This window comes from Hakea prostrata, chromosome 5 (genome assembly GCF_041222555.1).
Source record: "Hakea prostrata isolate BN-2017 chromosome 5, UWA_Hpros_2, whole genome shotgun sequence".
In the NCBI taxonomy this organism is placed as follows: Eukaryota; Viridiplantae; Streptophyta; class Magnoliopsida; order Proteales; family Proteaceae; genus Hakea; species Hakea prostrata.
In genome coordinates this window covers 22,725,958-22,741,635 of record NC_142604.1, presented here as the reverse complement: position 1 = coordinate 22,741,635, position 15,678 = coordinate 22,725,958, and the positions used below count along the sequence as shown (strand labels likewise).

The following is a 15,678-nucleotide window of genomic DNA, read 5'->3' as shown; positions in this document are numbered from 1 at the left end:
GCCAATTTTTGGTGTTTTAGTGTGTTTTTTTTGACGGTCGTCAGCTCTGTGAAGATGATGATTCTAGCTCTTACCCACCGTATGCTTCATTTTGTTGTTTTCAAGAAAAATTCTTCGGATAAGCTGATAAGGCTCGGAGGAAATGAACACGTCAAAGAAATTCCCTTGTATGAGACTTTGATGGAAGAATTAACGAAGTTTCCAATAATTAAAGTCTTATCATTCTTTTAATAAAACAAACTAATTTAAATATAAGAATTTAATGTACATTCAAGCCGTCTTAGCTCAGCTGGTAGAGCGCGTGGCTTTTAACCACGTGGTCGTGGGTTCGATTCCCACAGACGGCGTATGATAATATGTTTTTCCACGACTGAACTATATAGGTGTGGTGTGTCGACAAGCACGATAAGTAGATCCAAACTTCTACTACATTTTTGTATAATTATCCTTAAAAACCCAGAGCACTAATATGATATTTATTTTGCGTCTCTATTTCTCAATTGTTGTCTTATAGGACATAATTTGCTAGGCTAAGAAAAATAAAGTAATGTAATTATTGGATTATAAGACCTTAAGCTTCAACAATAATAATAATGTTGCTCTAGAAGTATGGGCTTCGCTAGACTTCATTAAGAAAGACTAAATTAGATAACACTGCATCGACCTCCATCATTTTCAAACTATTCATCCATGAATATCCTTGGAACCAATTGGTATCTTTGGCAATAGTAAATTAATAGTATTCATAACTCAAGTCGACTGTGTTTTGGCTATTTCATATTTGAAGTTGGATACAAATATCCTTGGAAACCAATCAATATCCTTGGCAATGGTAAATTAATAGTATTTGTAAACTCATGTCAACCATGTTTTGGCCATTTAATTGAAGTTGGATCTTCAGCATGTACTAAAAAAGTTTCCACGTTTTCGATGGGAATATGAAGTATGGCTTTTTATATTGCACTTTCACAAGATCATTGGAGATGAACATTTTGAAATTTCATTCCCTAATTATTAACTGGTGGATTCCAACCACATTGTTGCAGAAGATGGTTTTGTAATTTCTTTTCATAGTATTGTGATCATGGTTCATTGTGTCGGCAACATATCGCTCTGTGACATATCGCCGACATAGGGCGATATGTCGCCATGTCGCTGGGGGGCGACACGACACCCCCCAACGACATCGATAAAACTTTAAGTCAACGACATATCGCCTTTTGTCGGCGATATGTCGCCGACAAGTCGATATAGTCGGCGATATATCGCTAAATTTGCCATATATAACAGCCTTTCGTTTGTTTTTCGCCAATTTTTCGTTCGTTTTTTGCCAAGGTGACATAGGGCCTCTAAAGCTCCGGGGCCCCGCCCCCACACCCCCCGGGGGCGCCCCCCGGACCCCGCCGCCACCGGGGAGCGGGACCCCGTGTTCGTCGGTAACAATATGTGAAGCATGAGCCATACATCTCTTTTCTCAACATAATTGTATAATGAATTGTAAACTTTAGTACATCTCTTTACTAATTGTATATTTGTGTTTTCTTTGCATATTTACATTAGTTTATATGAATTTTCCAAACTTCCGCATCGTGGACATGTGCCAGTTATAAACTTTAGATTATGTGATGTTTTAGGTCAAAATAACACTCCCAATGTGTTCACGTTTTCGATGGGAATATGAAGTATGGCTTTTTATATTGCACTTTCACAAGATCATTGGAGATGAACATTTTGAAATTTCATTCCCTAATTATTAAGCGGTGGATTCCAACCACATTGTTGCGAAGATGGTTTGTAATTCTTTTCATAGTATTGTGATCATGGTCATTGTGTCGGCAACATATCGCCCGGACATATCGCCGACATAGGGCGATATGTCGCCATGCATCGGGGGCGACACGACACCCCCCAGCGACACCGATAAAACTTAAGTCAACGACAACGCCGCGGCGAATGTCGCCGACAAGTCGATATAGTCGGCGAATATCGCTAAAGCCAATATAACAGCCTCGGTTTCGCCAACGCGTTGCCAAGGTGACAAGGGCCTCAAAAGCCCGGGGCCCCGCCCCCCACCCCCGGGGCCTCCCCGACCCGCCCGCCACCGGGAGCGGGACCCGGTCGTCGGTAACAATATGTGAAGCATGAGCCATACATCTCTTTTCTCAACATAATTGTATAATGAATTGTAAACTAGTACATCTCTTTACTAATTGTATATTTGTGTTTCTTTGCATATTTACATTAGTTATATGAATTTTCCAAACTCGTTTGCCCGCATACAGCTGGACATGTGCCAGTTATAAACTTTAGATTATGTGATGTTTTAGGTCAAAATAACACTCAATGTGTTCACGTTTTCGATGGGAATATGAAGTATGGCTTTTTATATTGCACTTTCACAAGATCATTGGAGATGAACATTTTGAAATTTCATTCCCTAATTATTAACTGGTGGATTCCAACCACATTGTTGCAGAAGATGGTTTTGTAATTTCTTTTCATAGTATTGTGATCATGGTTCATTGTGTCGGCAACATATCGCTCTGTGACATATCGCCGACATAGGGCGATATGTCGCCATGTCGATGGGGGGCGACACGACACCCCCCAGCGACACCGATAAAACTTTAAGTCAACGACATATCGCCTTCTGTCGGCGATATGTCGCCAACAAGTCGATATAGTCGGCGATATATCGCTAAATTTGCCATATATAACAGCCTTTCGTTTGTTTTTCGCCAATTTTTCGTTCGTTTTTTGCCAAGGTGACATAGGGCCTCTAAAAGCTCCGGGGGCCCTGCCCCCACACCCCCGCCGGGGCGGCCTCCCCGGACCCCTGCCCGCTCACCGGGGAGCGGGACCCCGTGTTCGTCGGTAACAATATGTGAAGCATGAGCCATACATCTCTTTTCTCAACATAATTGTATAATGAATTGTAAACTTTAGTACATCTCTTTACTAATTGTATATTTGTGTTTTCTTTGCATATTTACATTAGTTTATATGAATTTTCCAAACTTCCAGTTTTGCCCGCATACAGCTGGACATGTGCCAGTTATAAACTTTAGATTATGTGATGTTTTAGGTCAAAATAACACTCCCAATGTGTTTATTGACCTCAAATTAGGTTACACGTCAAATTTCAGGTCAAAATAACCTGAAATACCCTTCGAAACAGGGGTTCGATTTTTCATCGAACCCTTGCCAAAAGTCGGGCGACTTTTGGCGACATGTCGCTCATGTCGCCGTGTCGCCAGGGTCCGACACGGCGACATGAGTCGACATATCAAACCTTGATTGTGATAGAAAATTTTCTCTGACTTGACCGAGTCCTAGTTTCTAATTCTTTGTTTTATGCTAGTTGTGCAAAATTAAAATACAGAATGTAATGTACATTAGAGTGAGATTAGTTAACCCACTAAGGTTGATAGGGAGAGAACAAATATTCATGCATCAAGATAAAATAAATTAAAGAATAAGCATATCTTTTGAAATAATGTCATCTTTGTATATCAAACCGATTGAAATACAATTTTCGAAACCGTAACCTCTTAGGATTAAGTATGAATTCACAAAACAACAAAATCAGAATTAAATCTAACCTAATTAAACTCTTGAACCACCACATATGTAACCCTAGAAACCCCAATAACACACAAACAACAAACCCTAGTGTTGCGTCTAGAACTTCTTCAAGGGCCTGATACTAAGATGACTACCTTAAGAGCTCCTCAGCCAAGTTGGAATAGCTGAGATGGCTGCACTTACAAAGAAAACAAGAAAGGTCCAGCTAAGTTTTGGTCCGGGGAACCGCCTTCGACGCCCAAATCAGCCTAGGCAACAATAAGAGTTCTTGAGAGAGTTTTCAAGAACGTAATGAATAATTGATCAGATGAATCTCATACCTTTCTCCATGTAGGATGTGGGTTTATATAGAAGTTACCTGGAGGCGGCGCTTCCTTGAGTTTCGGATTGTCAATTGAAGAGTGAGTGGAATATCTTCGGAGTTACGGCTCCTTCTTTGGCGGACCAGATAGAGCCATTATTCGCTAACTCATCTCCTCAAATCTCGGAACAGCCTTATTGAGTAGTTATCTGTAACTAACTCTTTTGACTTGGCCGTCTTCAACGTCACTCTTGGACTTAGTCCAAGTGGGAGTCTTAAGCTTATTCCGAACATGTTTCTCGAAGGGTTAATATGCTTCCTCTTGAGGGGGTTTTTTTGTGTCTCTCATGAGAGAGCAGCGTTCATCCCGAGCCTGCAAAAGACTCATCTCCCGAGTGGATATGTGCTTTACTCCAGAAGGGATTCTCAGAATTTCCTTAAGAAGACTTCTCTGCCCCTAGTGGGGGTGTACGTTCGTCTCGGGGGGCCCCTCGAGCTATATGTTCTCCACAACAGAGCCCCCCATTCCGTGTGATCGGTCTCCCGAATGTACGGAATGCTTTTCTTAGACCCTTTTGGAGGTTTTCTCTTTTGAAGAAATTCCAAGGCATCGTCTAGCCATTATTTCTCCAAAGTTTCGTTAAAAGCTATGGTTTTTAACTCCCAACCACTGTATTGATTCACCTTCATTGCAACTCCTGATACGCCAACGGTCACGTTATCTCAGCTGTTGAGATTCCCGATCGTGGGCTGTTTGATTGAAATCTTGAGCCCTCTCAATCTCAACCGTCGTGTATGTTCATCATCGGTCGTTGGATCGTGACCTTTCATATACCTGATCTCAACCGTTGCCTTTCTTGATTTCTAACCGTTGGACGCATCTTTTCATCTCCTCATCCTCACTATAAATAGAGGTTCAATCCTCATTTTTCACTTTTTTTCCTGCAATCACTTCCTATTTGAAGCTTCATTCACTGCATTGCTAGCTTCGACTTACTTCTCAACTCTTCGTCCAGTAAGTTTCTTCTAACTTTTCTCCATTTCTTTTAACATTTCTGCATTTCATGGATAAGTTGAGAAAAGGTAAGGGATTAGCCCGAACCACTTCCCGAATGGTAGTCCCGATTACTGAAGTCTCAAGTCCCGAGGCGTACTCCCGAACCTAGTCTATGCTTTATTCCAGTGAAGATGATCTCCCTGATTACTCTTACTCTCATGACATTGTGAGGGCAGCGACCAACTTAGCTAGGGATGACCCTCTTAACCAAGAACCCCTATGCTCTGACTTAGGACTTGACTTAGTCAATTTTGAGCATTCTGTGGATTCTTCTCTTGAGCAAGAAGTTGATAGAGTTAGTCAACCTCTTCCTGCCCAGCTTCAAGTTGTTTGGCAGAGGCATTCTTCGCCTCGTCCACCCCTTTCTTGTCCTCAAGATTCCCGGAATCGTTGGCCACCCTTTCTCCATATTGAGTGCTTTCTGAAGAGGCAACTCTTGAGGAAAGGAGTAAGCCAAAGACCCCGTCTCACACTAATTATGACCTTAAACTTTCGGGTCCCGAATTCTATCCCGATGACCTTAAACAACTTCATCTCAAACGTTTGAGAGATTTTTGTGAAATTCCCAAGGAGTATTCCTTCCTGCTCCCGTCTGTGTCCAATCGGGTTGGAGAGCCCCCTGAAGGGACCTTTTCCCTCTACTTTGATGCCTTCTTGGGAGGTCTTTGTCTTCCCGTACAACAAGTTATCGAAGACCTTCTTACGCATTATGGAATTTCTCCTTCCAATCTAATCTCGAATAGTTGGAGAAATTACCTGTTTTGTTGGTTTTTGTTACAATGTTGGAGTCAAACCAACTTTCCCCCTTCTTCATCATTTCTTCGAAGTTAAGAAGTTAGTCAAAGGGGGGTTGGCTCTCTCTTCATCGTTGGGCAACTGACGCGGTTGACTGGTCGGGCAATATCATTTTGCTGGAGTCTATGCCAACGTCCACCAAGGGGTGGAGACATCACTTCCTTTTCTACAAGCCCCCAGTCCCGCCGTCTTTCCCGACCGTGTTGTGAAGAAAACAAACTCAGATCTTGAAGACCCCAATAATCTTGTTGAGTTGTCCGCCGCTGAAGAAGTGGCCTTAGAAAAGATTATCCAGGTTCAAGGAGATTCAGCTGTTGTTCACGGATACTCATATGAGTATCCTTCTATTCTTCAGTTATGGGGTTTCTCTTCGGGTGAGCCCCTTATTCTTTGACACTCTTCAATTTTTCGCATTTTCTTACCCTGACTCTTCTAATCTCCTTCATTTGTTATCAAAGTGGCTAATAAGTTGGATATTGATGCTCTTCGCGCTATTGCTAGTGGGAATACTAAGGAAGCCTTCGCCCGAAAGCCAGCGAAGAAGAGTTCAGTCAAAGATTCAGGTCCCGTTATTCAGGCTCTCAACGCTCTTGACTCGTCCAAAACCTCCGGTCATTTCAAGAAGAGTTCAAAGAAAAGTTCATCTGTTGGTCCCGGTGGGGGTCCTCCCAAGATTGGGGTTCCTCAGGCCTTCCCTTCCAGTCGATTGGGCAAATCAACCAAAAGACCCAGAGGTGCCAAGGACACTCCCGAGGAGCGTGATAGAGCTTCTCCTGTGTTTGTTCCGGGGGTGGAATTTGACTTCGAGGATACCATTCTTGGGGATCCTAATGCTGTCAGAACTTGGCTTCTTGAAGGGATGATCCCATCTGATCGTGAGCACCTGAGAAGTCTTCCGGACGACAAGTTTTATGGGAATGCCTACAGGTAATTCTCTTTCCATAGTTATTTGTAGCTCTTGAAGTAACTTCTGTAATCTGGTATTTCAAATCTTCTTTAGGTGTTTATCGGGAGGGGCGCATTACATGGGGGAATGCATGATTCGTTCTGAGCATCTTATTGAGCAGCTTTGAGAGGTTGAGAAGGCTCGTGAACGGTCTACTATGGAGCTTTCTGAGTCAATAAAAAAGGTTGAGTCTTTGAAGAAGCGGGATGAAGAAAAGAGTCTGAGATTGAAGGAGATGTCTAAAAGTAAGTCAGCCCTTAAAGAAGAGCTTTCTCAGGCCAAAAAAGACTTGGAGGAGGCTCTCAAGGATAAGGAGGAGCTTGCACACGGGAAGGATGAAATGGAGTCTCTCGTCCTTCAGCTTCATTCTGAGGTTCGAGCTGGAAAGCTTCCTGTTAGTGCTGATGAAGTCCCTGATGTCGTCCAGAAGGAAATCATTACTTCTTACCTTGGCACCCCTCAGTTCAAGAAACTCCAGACTGCTCTTTCTATCTTCACCTATCGTCTCGGCTTTGATGATGCCTTTTCTTCAGTTCTTCAACAAGTTGATATTCCTAATCCCAAAGAGTTAGCTGGGAAGTTAGATGGGAAAGTATACGAGAAACTTGAGAAGGCTGTGCTCGATGGCATCGAATGTAAGGAGCCATATAGCCCTCCCGATCCTCTTCTCTTCATTGATGAAGATGAGGAAGAGGATACTGGAGATAGCCATGCTAAGGAGATTCCAGACGAAGAGCTTCCCGAAAGAGAGGATTCTCCTGAGAGTTAAATGTGAAAGAGACTTTGAAAACTTATCTTTATTTTCTTGCTTCTGCTGCTTGAACTGAACTTTGTTTTTGTAACATTGGTCCTTGTGGCCAAATATTTTGAACTTGTTTGTATTTGATTTATGTAATATCGGTCCTTGTGGCCAAATATTTTGCAGAAGATTAACTCGTAATCGCCTACATATAACTGAGGCATTAAGCTCTTATTTCTCCCGATTGTCTACCCGAGTCACTCCCCTAGCGTATTGGCTTAGAGATTGTCGATACTTTGAAACCCTTGATATTCTTATTTCTGACTGTGAGATTTCTCCAAAGTGTTATCCCTTTATATGTCCCGAGTGTAACATTTTTGAGAGATCATCTTATGAAAGCCTTCCTTGGGCTTTAAAAGAGGTTGAGAGATTATCTTGGATGGCTACCTAAGTGACTTCCCGAGTGTGACCCCTCTGAGAGATCATCTTATGAAAGCCTTCCTTGGGCTTCATAAGAGGTTGAGAGATTCTCCCGAATGGCTACCCGAGTGACTTCCCGAGTGTGACGCCTCTGAGAGATCATCTTATGAAAGCCTTCCTTGGGCTTCATAAGAGGTTGAGAGATTATCTTGGATGGCTACCTGAGTGACTTCCCGAGTGTGACCCCTCTGAGAGATCATCTTATGAAAGCCTTCCTTGGGCTTTATAAGAGGTTGAGAGATTCTCCCGAATGGCTACCCGAGTGACTTCTCGAGTGTGACGCCTCTGAGAGATCATCTTATGAAAGCCTTCCTTGGGCTTCATAAGAGGTTGAGAGAGTATCCCAAATGGCTACCCGAATGACTTCTTGAGTGTGACGCCTCTGAGAGATCATCTTATGAAAGTCTTCCTTGGGCTTCATAAGAGGTTGAGAGATTCTCCCGAATGGCTACCCGAGTGACTTCCCGAGTGTGACGCCTCTGAGAGATCATCTTATGAAAGCCTTCCTTGGGCTTCATAAGAGGTTGAGAGATTCTCCCGAATGGCTACCCGAGTGACTTCCCAAGTGTGACCCCTCTGAGAGATCTCTACCCTTTGTGGATCCTTTCTTAGGTTTCTTTGAAGGGCACTCCTGGGTTCTTAAACTTGTTACAAGTTAAGAACTCTCTCGGGCTCTTCCTGATCTTAAGAACGCTCTTGGGTTCTTGAACTTGTCAAGAACTCTCTTGGGTTCTTCCTGATCTTAAGAACGCTCTCGGGTTCTTGAACTTGTCAAGAACTCTCTTGGGTTCTTCCTGATCTTGAGAATGCTCTCGGGTTCTTGAAATTGTCAAGAACTCTCTTGGGTTCTTCCTGATCTTAAGAACGCTCTCGGGTTCTTGAACTTATCAAGAACTCTCTTGGGCTCTTCTTGACTTGAAGAAATACTTGTGTATTTTTCGCTAATAACTTTCTTTTTGAGAAAAAGGATATAAAAAATGTAGATGTAGATTTTATTGAAAATCAAATGGTCTTTCGACTTGCTTGCAAGTGCTACATATCTTGACTAATTCTACTGATAGAATTTTCGAAGATTCATGGAATTCCAAGTTTGGTCTATCATCTCACCTGTGGCTAAGTTTCTTAGCTTGTAAGTCCCTGGTTTTGTCTCTTGCTCGACGAGATATGGCCCTTCCCAAGTTGTTGAGAGCTTGCCTTGGTTTCTTGGGTCTGATGCTGCAACTTTGCGGAGCACAAAGTCACCCACACATTGTCTTCTATTTTTTACCCGAGCATTGAAGTATCCAACTACTCGGTTTTGATATCTTTGATTTCGGTATTCTGACACGCTTCGCACTTCGTCTATTAGATCAAGATTGCTCTTCAAGCCTTCTTCGTTTGCTTCTTCATTGAAGTCTGTATATCTCTTTGACTCTACTAATACCTCTACTCGGGACAAGTGCTTCTGTGCCGTAGGCTAGCCGAAAAGGAGTTTCTCCCGTAGGAATTCTGGCTGTGGTGTGATATGTCCAAAGGACGCTCAGTAGTTCTTCTACCCACTTGGCCCGACTTGTCTCCAGACACTTCTTTATTCCATCCAAAAGCATTCGATTGGTTATTTCAACTTGCCCATTGTGAAATCTCACCTAACCCTAACCTTGCTGTTGTGCCAAATGCATACCTACCTTATACATTGTTTGATTTATTCTCTGTCGCATGAGTTGCCTAGTTCATTTGGTAGAACTGTACCCCGAAGTTGATCTATCCTCTCTACAATTTCTTCTTGTGCCTTCTATTTTCCCTTTGATGGGAGGGTGATCTTAAGTCATTCCCACAACTGATCCTTCTATCCCTGATGTTCTATAGTGGATCTCCATACATTCTATAACCCTGTGTTTTCCCCACATGATGATTTTGAAGAGAAATCAAATGTGATCTTCATGTATTGATATTCCTTCTAATTGTTTCAAGACTTCAAGCTTTTCATCTCCTGTTCTTCAATCAAAGGTTAGTAATCTCTCATGTGTTGTGTTGATCTACTCTTACTATGTTTATTCGTTGTGATTGAGACTATGAAGAAGATATTGAATCTTTGCAACCATCTCTTCTACTATCTCCTTTCATTCTTAAGGTTTTATAATCTTCATATTAATCTTTGCCATGATCCTTGTAAAATCTTCATGAAGCCATGATCATACTTTCGATTTGATTTCAAAGCATGTTAGATTTATTCCTTATTTCTTACAAAAGATTTATTGTTAATTGTTTTTCGAAGATTTTGGGAGAAGAAAGGTATAAAGCAATGTCCTCCGCCTCTTTAGAAGCCTATTACTCTCCCAATTTCGAGGGCGAAATTATTTTAAGGGGGGAAGAATGTAAAATCCAGCCCAAACCTAACCAAGACACCCTATTTGTTTTGGGATAAAAAAAGACTCATTTGGTGTTAGACCTTAAAGTTGGACCTTGATTTCAGTGTTATTATCTTTGAAAGCCTTAGGAAATCATGCCAGACCTTTCCCTGAGGGTAGATCTGTAATATCCGGCCTTATCCTAACCTTGACCCGGCCCGAAATCTGTTATGTTTGTAGGTCCGAAGACCTGAAGTGGGGGGAAAAGAGATTTGTGGACCCTTTTAGTTGATGATTTGGTGTTGGAGCCCAAGCCCATGGACATTGACGATGATGCCCCTCACTTGAGAGCATTGTCAGTGTTAGTTTTGAATCTTGCACACTGAAGAGGGGTGAATTAGTTGAAATATCTAATGAACTCCTGTGCTCAATCCAAAAGTATTTCTTGAAACTAGACTTCTTAATTGACTTGTAGAAGAAAACCTCACTCAATTTGACCCCGTATAGACCTCTGAATCCCTGTCCAAAGTTGCTGAACTATTTATGGATTTTCTGCTGAAACCTGCTTTGGTCGATGCCATCAACCAAAGTGCATCGACCAAAGTTGCTCAGATTTTGAGAAAAATATGCTTTTTTGATATTCCTTCCTCTATTTAAGTGAAACCTCGAACCTAGAACCATATTTCACTCATTTCAACACCTGAGAACGTGGGAAGGCTCCTCTTAGGCTCCTCCTTGGCTTGGGTGATGACCTTCTAAAAGAATCATTGTCTCTCTTCTCCAACTATCATCTTCTAAGGTATGATTCTCTCTCTTGCTCTCTATCCTACCCACTTCTCTTCTTTTTACTAATGAGACCATGGCCAAGGTGCTGCAACCTTGCAAACACCTTGCCATGAATGTCTCTTCCCATTTATACTTGCTTTTCCTTCATTCGCTATGCCTCACTTGTATCTTGATCCTTGCATATGCATTACCATGATTCTTTGTTTAACAACTTGATTTCTTATACTAGACTGAGATGTGGAGTATGATTAGTCTAATCTCTAGCTTGCAAATGATTATAATCTTGTTCCCAACCTATTCCCCAACTAATTCTCTAGCTTCCCTTTCAATTACATCGATTTCTCATGAATGCTAGGATTCTTATCTTTAGAACATAGGACCTCAATTTGGGGTTTTTCATTTGGACCATTGGATTGTGATAATACTTGCTAGGTAGTGTTCTTACATTGTTATTAATCATCCCTCCAAGTTTCGGATCAATCCGAGCCCCGGAAGACCAATTTCGGACCAAATCACCAAAATCCAACTTTTTGCCCGAAACCACTTTTGGTCGATGGTCTTTGGTCGATGCCATCAACCAAAGTGCATCGACCAAACTTGCTACTGACAGCAACCTTGCTCCGTTTTGACTCGTTTGACCTCCGATTTTCCTGATTTCTTTTCTAACCTTTCATTTATGTTTGTCTAGGGCCTTATTACCATCTTTGGATCATTCTTTTGAGATTGTTGGATTATCATCATCGCGACTTAAGGTAAGGATGGTTATCGCCATAAATACATAGGCTATGTGCCTATGTCTTGATGATCATAACTTAGTGAACATAGCTTCTTAATTGCTTTTGAATATCATAGGACTGCTATACATGTTTTAGAACAATAGTATTGTGATTTCATATACTCTTGTTATAATGAGTTATTATTCTTGCTACTTGTATATATGATGGATCACTTCGATGTTATGATTTAACTTTTATCATGATGATGTATCAAATGAATGCGATATGATGGACTTGAGTATGTGATTGCTTAGGTATAACTTGGGATTGGGGAGTGTCCTTTGACGCTTCTGTCCTTGGGCATCGGAGGGAATAGTGTGGGATGTTCTCCGAAGATGCCTATCTACACTTTCCCGGGTTATTGAATGACATACATAGGATTGTCTAGTTGTTTGGCTAGGATGTCCATGTCGTATCAGACCCGAATCGGAAGGGCATTGAGACCGAACGACCCGTGGTAGCAGTGGGGATTTGTGGGCACTCAAGACCGATGAAATGATCTGTGAGAGGTCATAAATCTCATTGTGGGAGCCATTTATTGGTACGGTTGCAAATGGATAGACTTGGGCTCACGGGCGCTCGAGGATCGGTGGGTCATATCCGTGAGGGGACGTGAGAGCTTCCCGTCTACTATTTGTGGATGACCAATAGGGTTGATGAGTCTGGTGGGTAATATCCATGACTCTAGTGTGAAGGATACCGGAAAGGATCCCGGGATGGTAGGAATGGACGTATCTGGATCTGACATGATATGACTAAGTAGATGACTTGCATTGGGCTAGGCTTTACCGTGACATGCGCCAATACTTAGACCAAATGGTGATGTGAGAGAGCGGTGACCTAAACCCCAACCATGGATTTGTCCGAGAGGGATGCAGGACCCAATTCCCCCCGATGATTGAGTGACTGAGACTTTTCTAAAGAAGTATGGTGCTATGACTTAAAGCATGTCTACCTTAGAGACTAGCATTCATAGAGTTAGAATCATACTTGCATCATGTGTTTGATATCATATTGCATCATGTTATGGTTTGTATCATATGGCTTATGTTTTATGGAATAACTGCCTTGCTGAGTTCTTTTGAACTCACTCCTTTTTGCAACATCTTTGTTAGACTCTATTGTTGGTACTTCTACTGTCGACTTTGACAATCAACACTCTGAAGACCAAGTTGATGACTCGTACCATACTGGTTACGGTGAATAAGTTGATAAAGACTAGTAGTCCGAGATTGGGACTTATCTAGAGCAGTTCGGTGTTGCACTTATGTGTTAGGGATGGGATATCGTCTCACTCCCCCTTTTAACCTTTTAGTTAATTTGTTGAGACCGTAGTTAATCTGCTCCTTTGTCATGTTGGGAACCGGTTGTAACCCTTATTTTAGTCAATTTACCTTCCGCTAATATTATAGGATGGGTTTCCCCCTTCCTTTTCACACTTTGACTATTTGTCCTAATTGTATAATTTCCATACTCTAATGTTTCTTGTGATCCTTCTGAGATCCTTTATTGACTTTTATTATTAAATTATTGGAATACAAAGAATTGTTCTTGCTTTTGATTATATTATTGTGCTAAGTGACTATGATCGTTCCTAAACTTGATCGGTGGGATCGTGGTTCACTCCCCCGGATAATCCAGATAGGGTACCCCCTTGGTGGATTTAGGGCGGGATGTGACACCCATTGCTTTGTGGATACGCCACAGACGATGTTCTATGCTCGATATGATATCTTTCACAAAAATTCTTGAAGCCGGCTCCGACAAATTGCTTTCCATTGTCGGTCACAAGGATCTTTGGAATTCCAAATCTGTAGATTATCCTTTCTTGAAAAAACTTCTGCATTTGTTTCTCAATAATGGATGAGAGAGGTTCGGCTTCCACCCACTTAGTAAAATAATCAATTGCCATGATCAATTATTGCTTCTTCATCCCGATCATCCCAAATTTCAATACTCATTGTATTGCCCGATCTCTCGGTTCTTCTTACTTTCTTGAGATAATTCACATAGCATTGTCTCGAGAGTCGCTGATCAGAAGAGCACTCCCTGACTCCTGCTGTTGTTGGAAATTTCAACTTCATATTTTTGGAGAAACCAAAGCCCCTAAGGCGTTAAGAGTCGATCTCCCGAGTAAGACGTTGTACGCCGATAAATCCCGAACTACCATGAAGGTTGATTGGACGACGGCATCCCGAGGAGGTGTCCCGATCCTTAGATCCAGTTGAATGGTCCCTTTGGATATGGCAGACGACCCGGAAAATTCGTATAAATGAGTCCCACATGGGGTCATCATCTCATCTTCAAATTTCAACTTCTTAAATGTTTCATACGATAGCAAGTCAGCAGAAGACCCCGTGTCCACAAGAATTTGGTGAACTTCCCGATTTGCAAGTTTCACTTTGATAACTATAGCATCGTCGTGAGGAGAAGTTCGTTTTCTTAGCAACTGCATTGATCCTACGAACCGCGCTTTTTGCTTCGCCTTCTTAATGGATTCCTCAATCAGATTTCCTAAGACAATATAGATGAAAGAGAATTCCCGATTGTCGGGTTTCTTCTCATGATTCTTATCTGCCCTCTCGGGACTTTTGGATCTGGAGTCTTTTGCTGATCTAGATGGGGACTTCTCTTGATCTTGCCGTTTCTTTTGAAGATACTTTTCAAGATGCCCTCCTTGGATGAGTTTCTCGATCTCAATCTTAAGATTTCTGCACTCATCCGTGTGGTGGCTGTAGTCCTTGTGAAAGCAACAATGCTTAGTCATATTCCTGTCTTCGGGTTGGGCTCGAAGCTTGCCCAGCCATTTCAAAAGATCTTTATCTCGAATTTGTAATAGGATTTCTAACCTCTTAGTATTGAGAGGTGTAAAGTTCTCATTGGCAAGTCTTTCTTTCCAACCTCCTTTTTTGTCATCTTTTGCTCAAGCGTTTGAATTCTAACATTTTTCTCCATAATTCTTCTTTTCCTTCACCCCTCTCGTGGACTCTTCTCGGGCTTCGATAACTTCTGCAACTGTTGCTTGCTTTTGGAATTTCTTAAGAAGAGCTCCATAAGTCTTCGGCTTATCTTGAAGCAATATCTCTAGCAAGCGTCTTTGGGTTATTCCACTCCATAGTGCATTGTATGCCACCGTATCATCCAACTCTTCTACCTTGATAGCCACTTTATCGAATCTTAGAAGATAGTCTCGAATGGACTCATTCGGCTTTTTCCTAGTGGCAAAGAGGCTATCTGCTGTCTTCTTACTCCCTATGCAACTTCGGAATCGGGCAATGAATTTTCTCCCAAGTTCCCGGAAGTTTCGGATGGATCTTGGCCGTAGGCTAGAAAACCATTTTATCGCTTGACCTTTGAGAGAGGCCGGGAAAGTTCGGCATAATAACTCATCCTCTTGGCCAATCACAACCATGACAAACTTGAAATAACTAATATGTTCATGAGGATTAGACTTACCTTCATAGGGAGTGAACGTCGGCATGATAAAGTTGGGTGGAGGAGGTGCTCTCATAACTTCCTCTGAGAAGGGCTCTCTGTCAACCACGTCATAGTCGTCGTCAAGGTCCCGATCATCAAGCCTTTTTTCCATGGCATCTAATCTTCTCCCTAGACCATGCGCCTCTTGACGTTCTTGCGGAGACCAAACACTTCCAAGATCAAAATATTGGGAAGTTGGTCCATAAGAAAATCCATACTGACTAACCGATCCTCTCTGGTCATCAGATCTGGAATGACCTCTTCCATGGCTTTCGCCTTCGTGTTCTCTAACTCTTTCATTTCGGCGTTCTCTCCTTGGAAAATCTTGAGTTTGCCTAAGCCCAGCCAAACGGTTGGAAACACTTCCCCTCGTCCGATCTCCTCGGGGAAGAGGTTTTTCAATATGAAC

At 42.1% G+C, this 15,678-nt stretch overlaps 1 protein-coding gene and 1 non-coding gene across 2 annotated transcripts; one reads left to right on the top strand and one right to left on the bottom strand.

The window, feature by feature from the left end:
- Window positions 1-274: 274 nt before the first annotated feature.
- TRNAK-UUU (transfer RNA lysine (anticodon UUU)) lies at window positions 275-347 on the top strand. Its single transcript has one exon. It is a non-coding gene; the product is annotated as a tRNA-Lys (tRNA).
- A 13,525-nt stretch (window positions 348-13,872) lies between these two features.
- LOC149015712 (uncharacterized) lies at window positions 13,873-14,559 on the bottom strand. Its single transcript, XM_089156579.1, has one exon. The coding sequence runs from the start codon at window positions 14,557-14,559 to the stop codon at window positions 13,873-13,875; it is 687 nt and encodes a 228-aa protein (XP_089012705.1).
- Window positions 14,560-15,678: the final 1,119 nt, after the last annotated feature.

Coding starts and splice junctions, on each gene's coding strand:
- LOC149015712 (XM_089156579.1), bottom strand. CDS start 14,559: ATGACTAAGCATTGTTGCTTTCACAAGGACTACAGCCACCACACGGAT.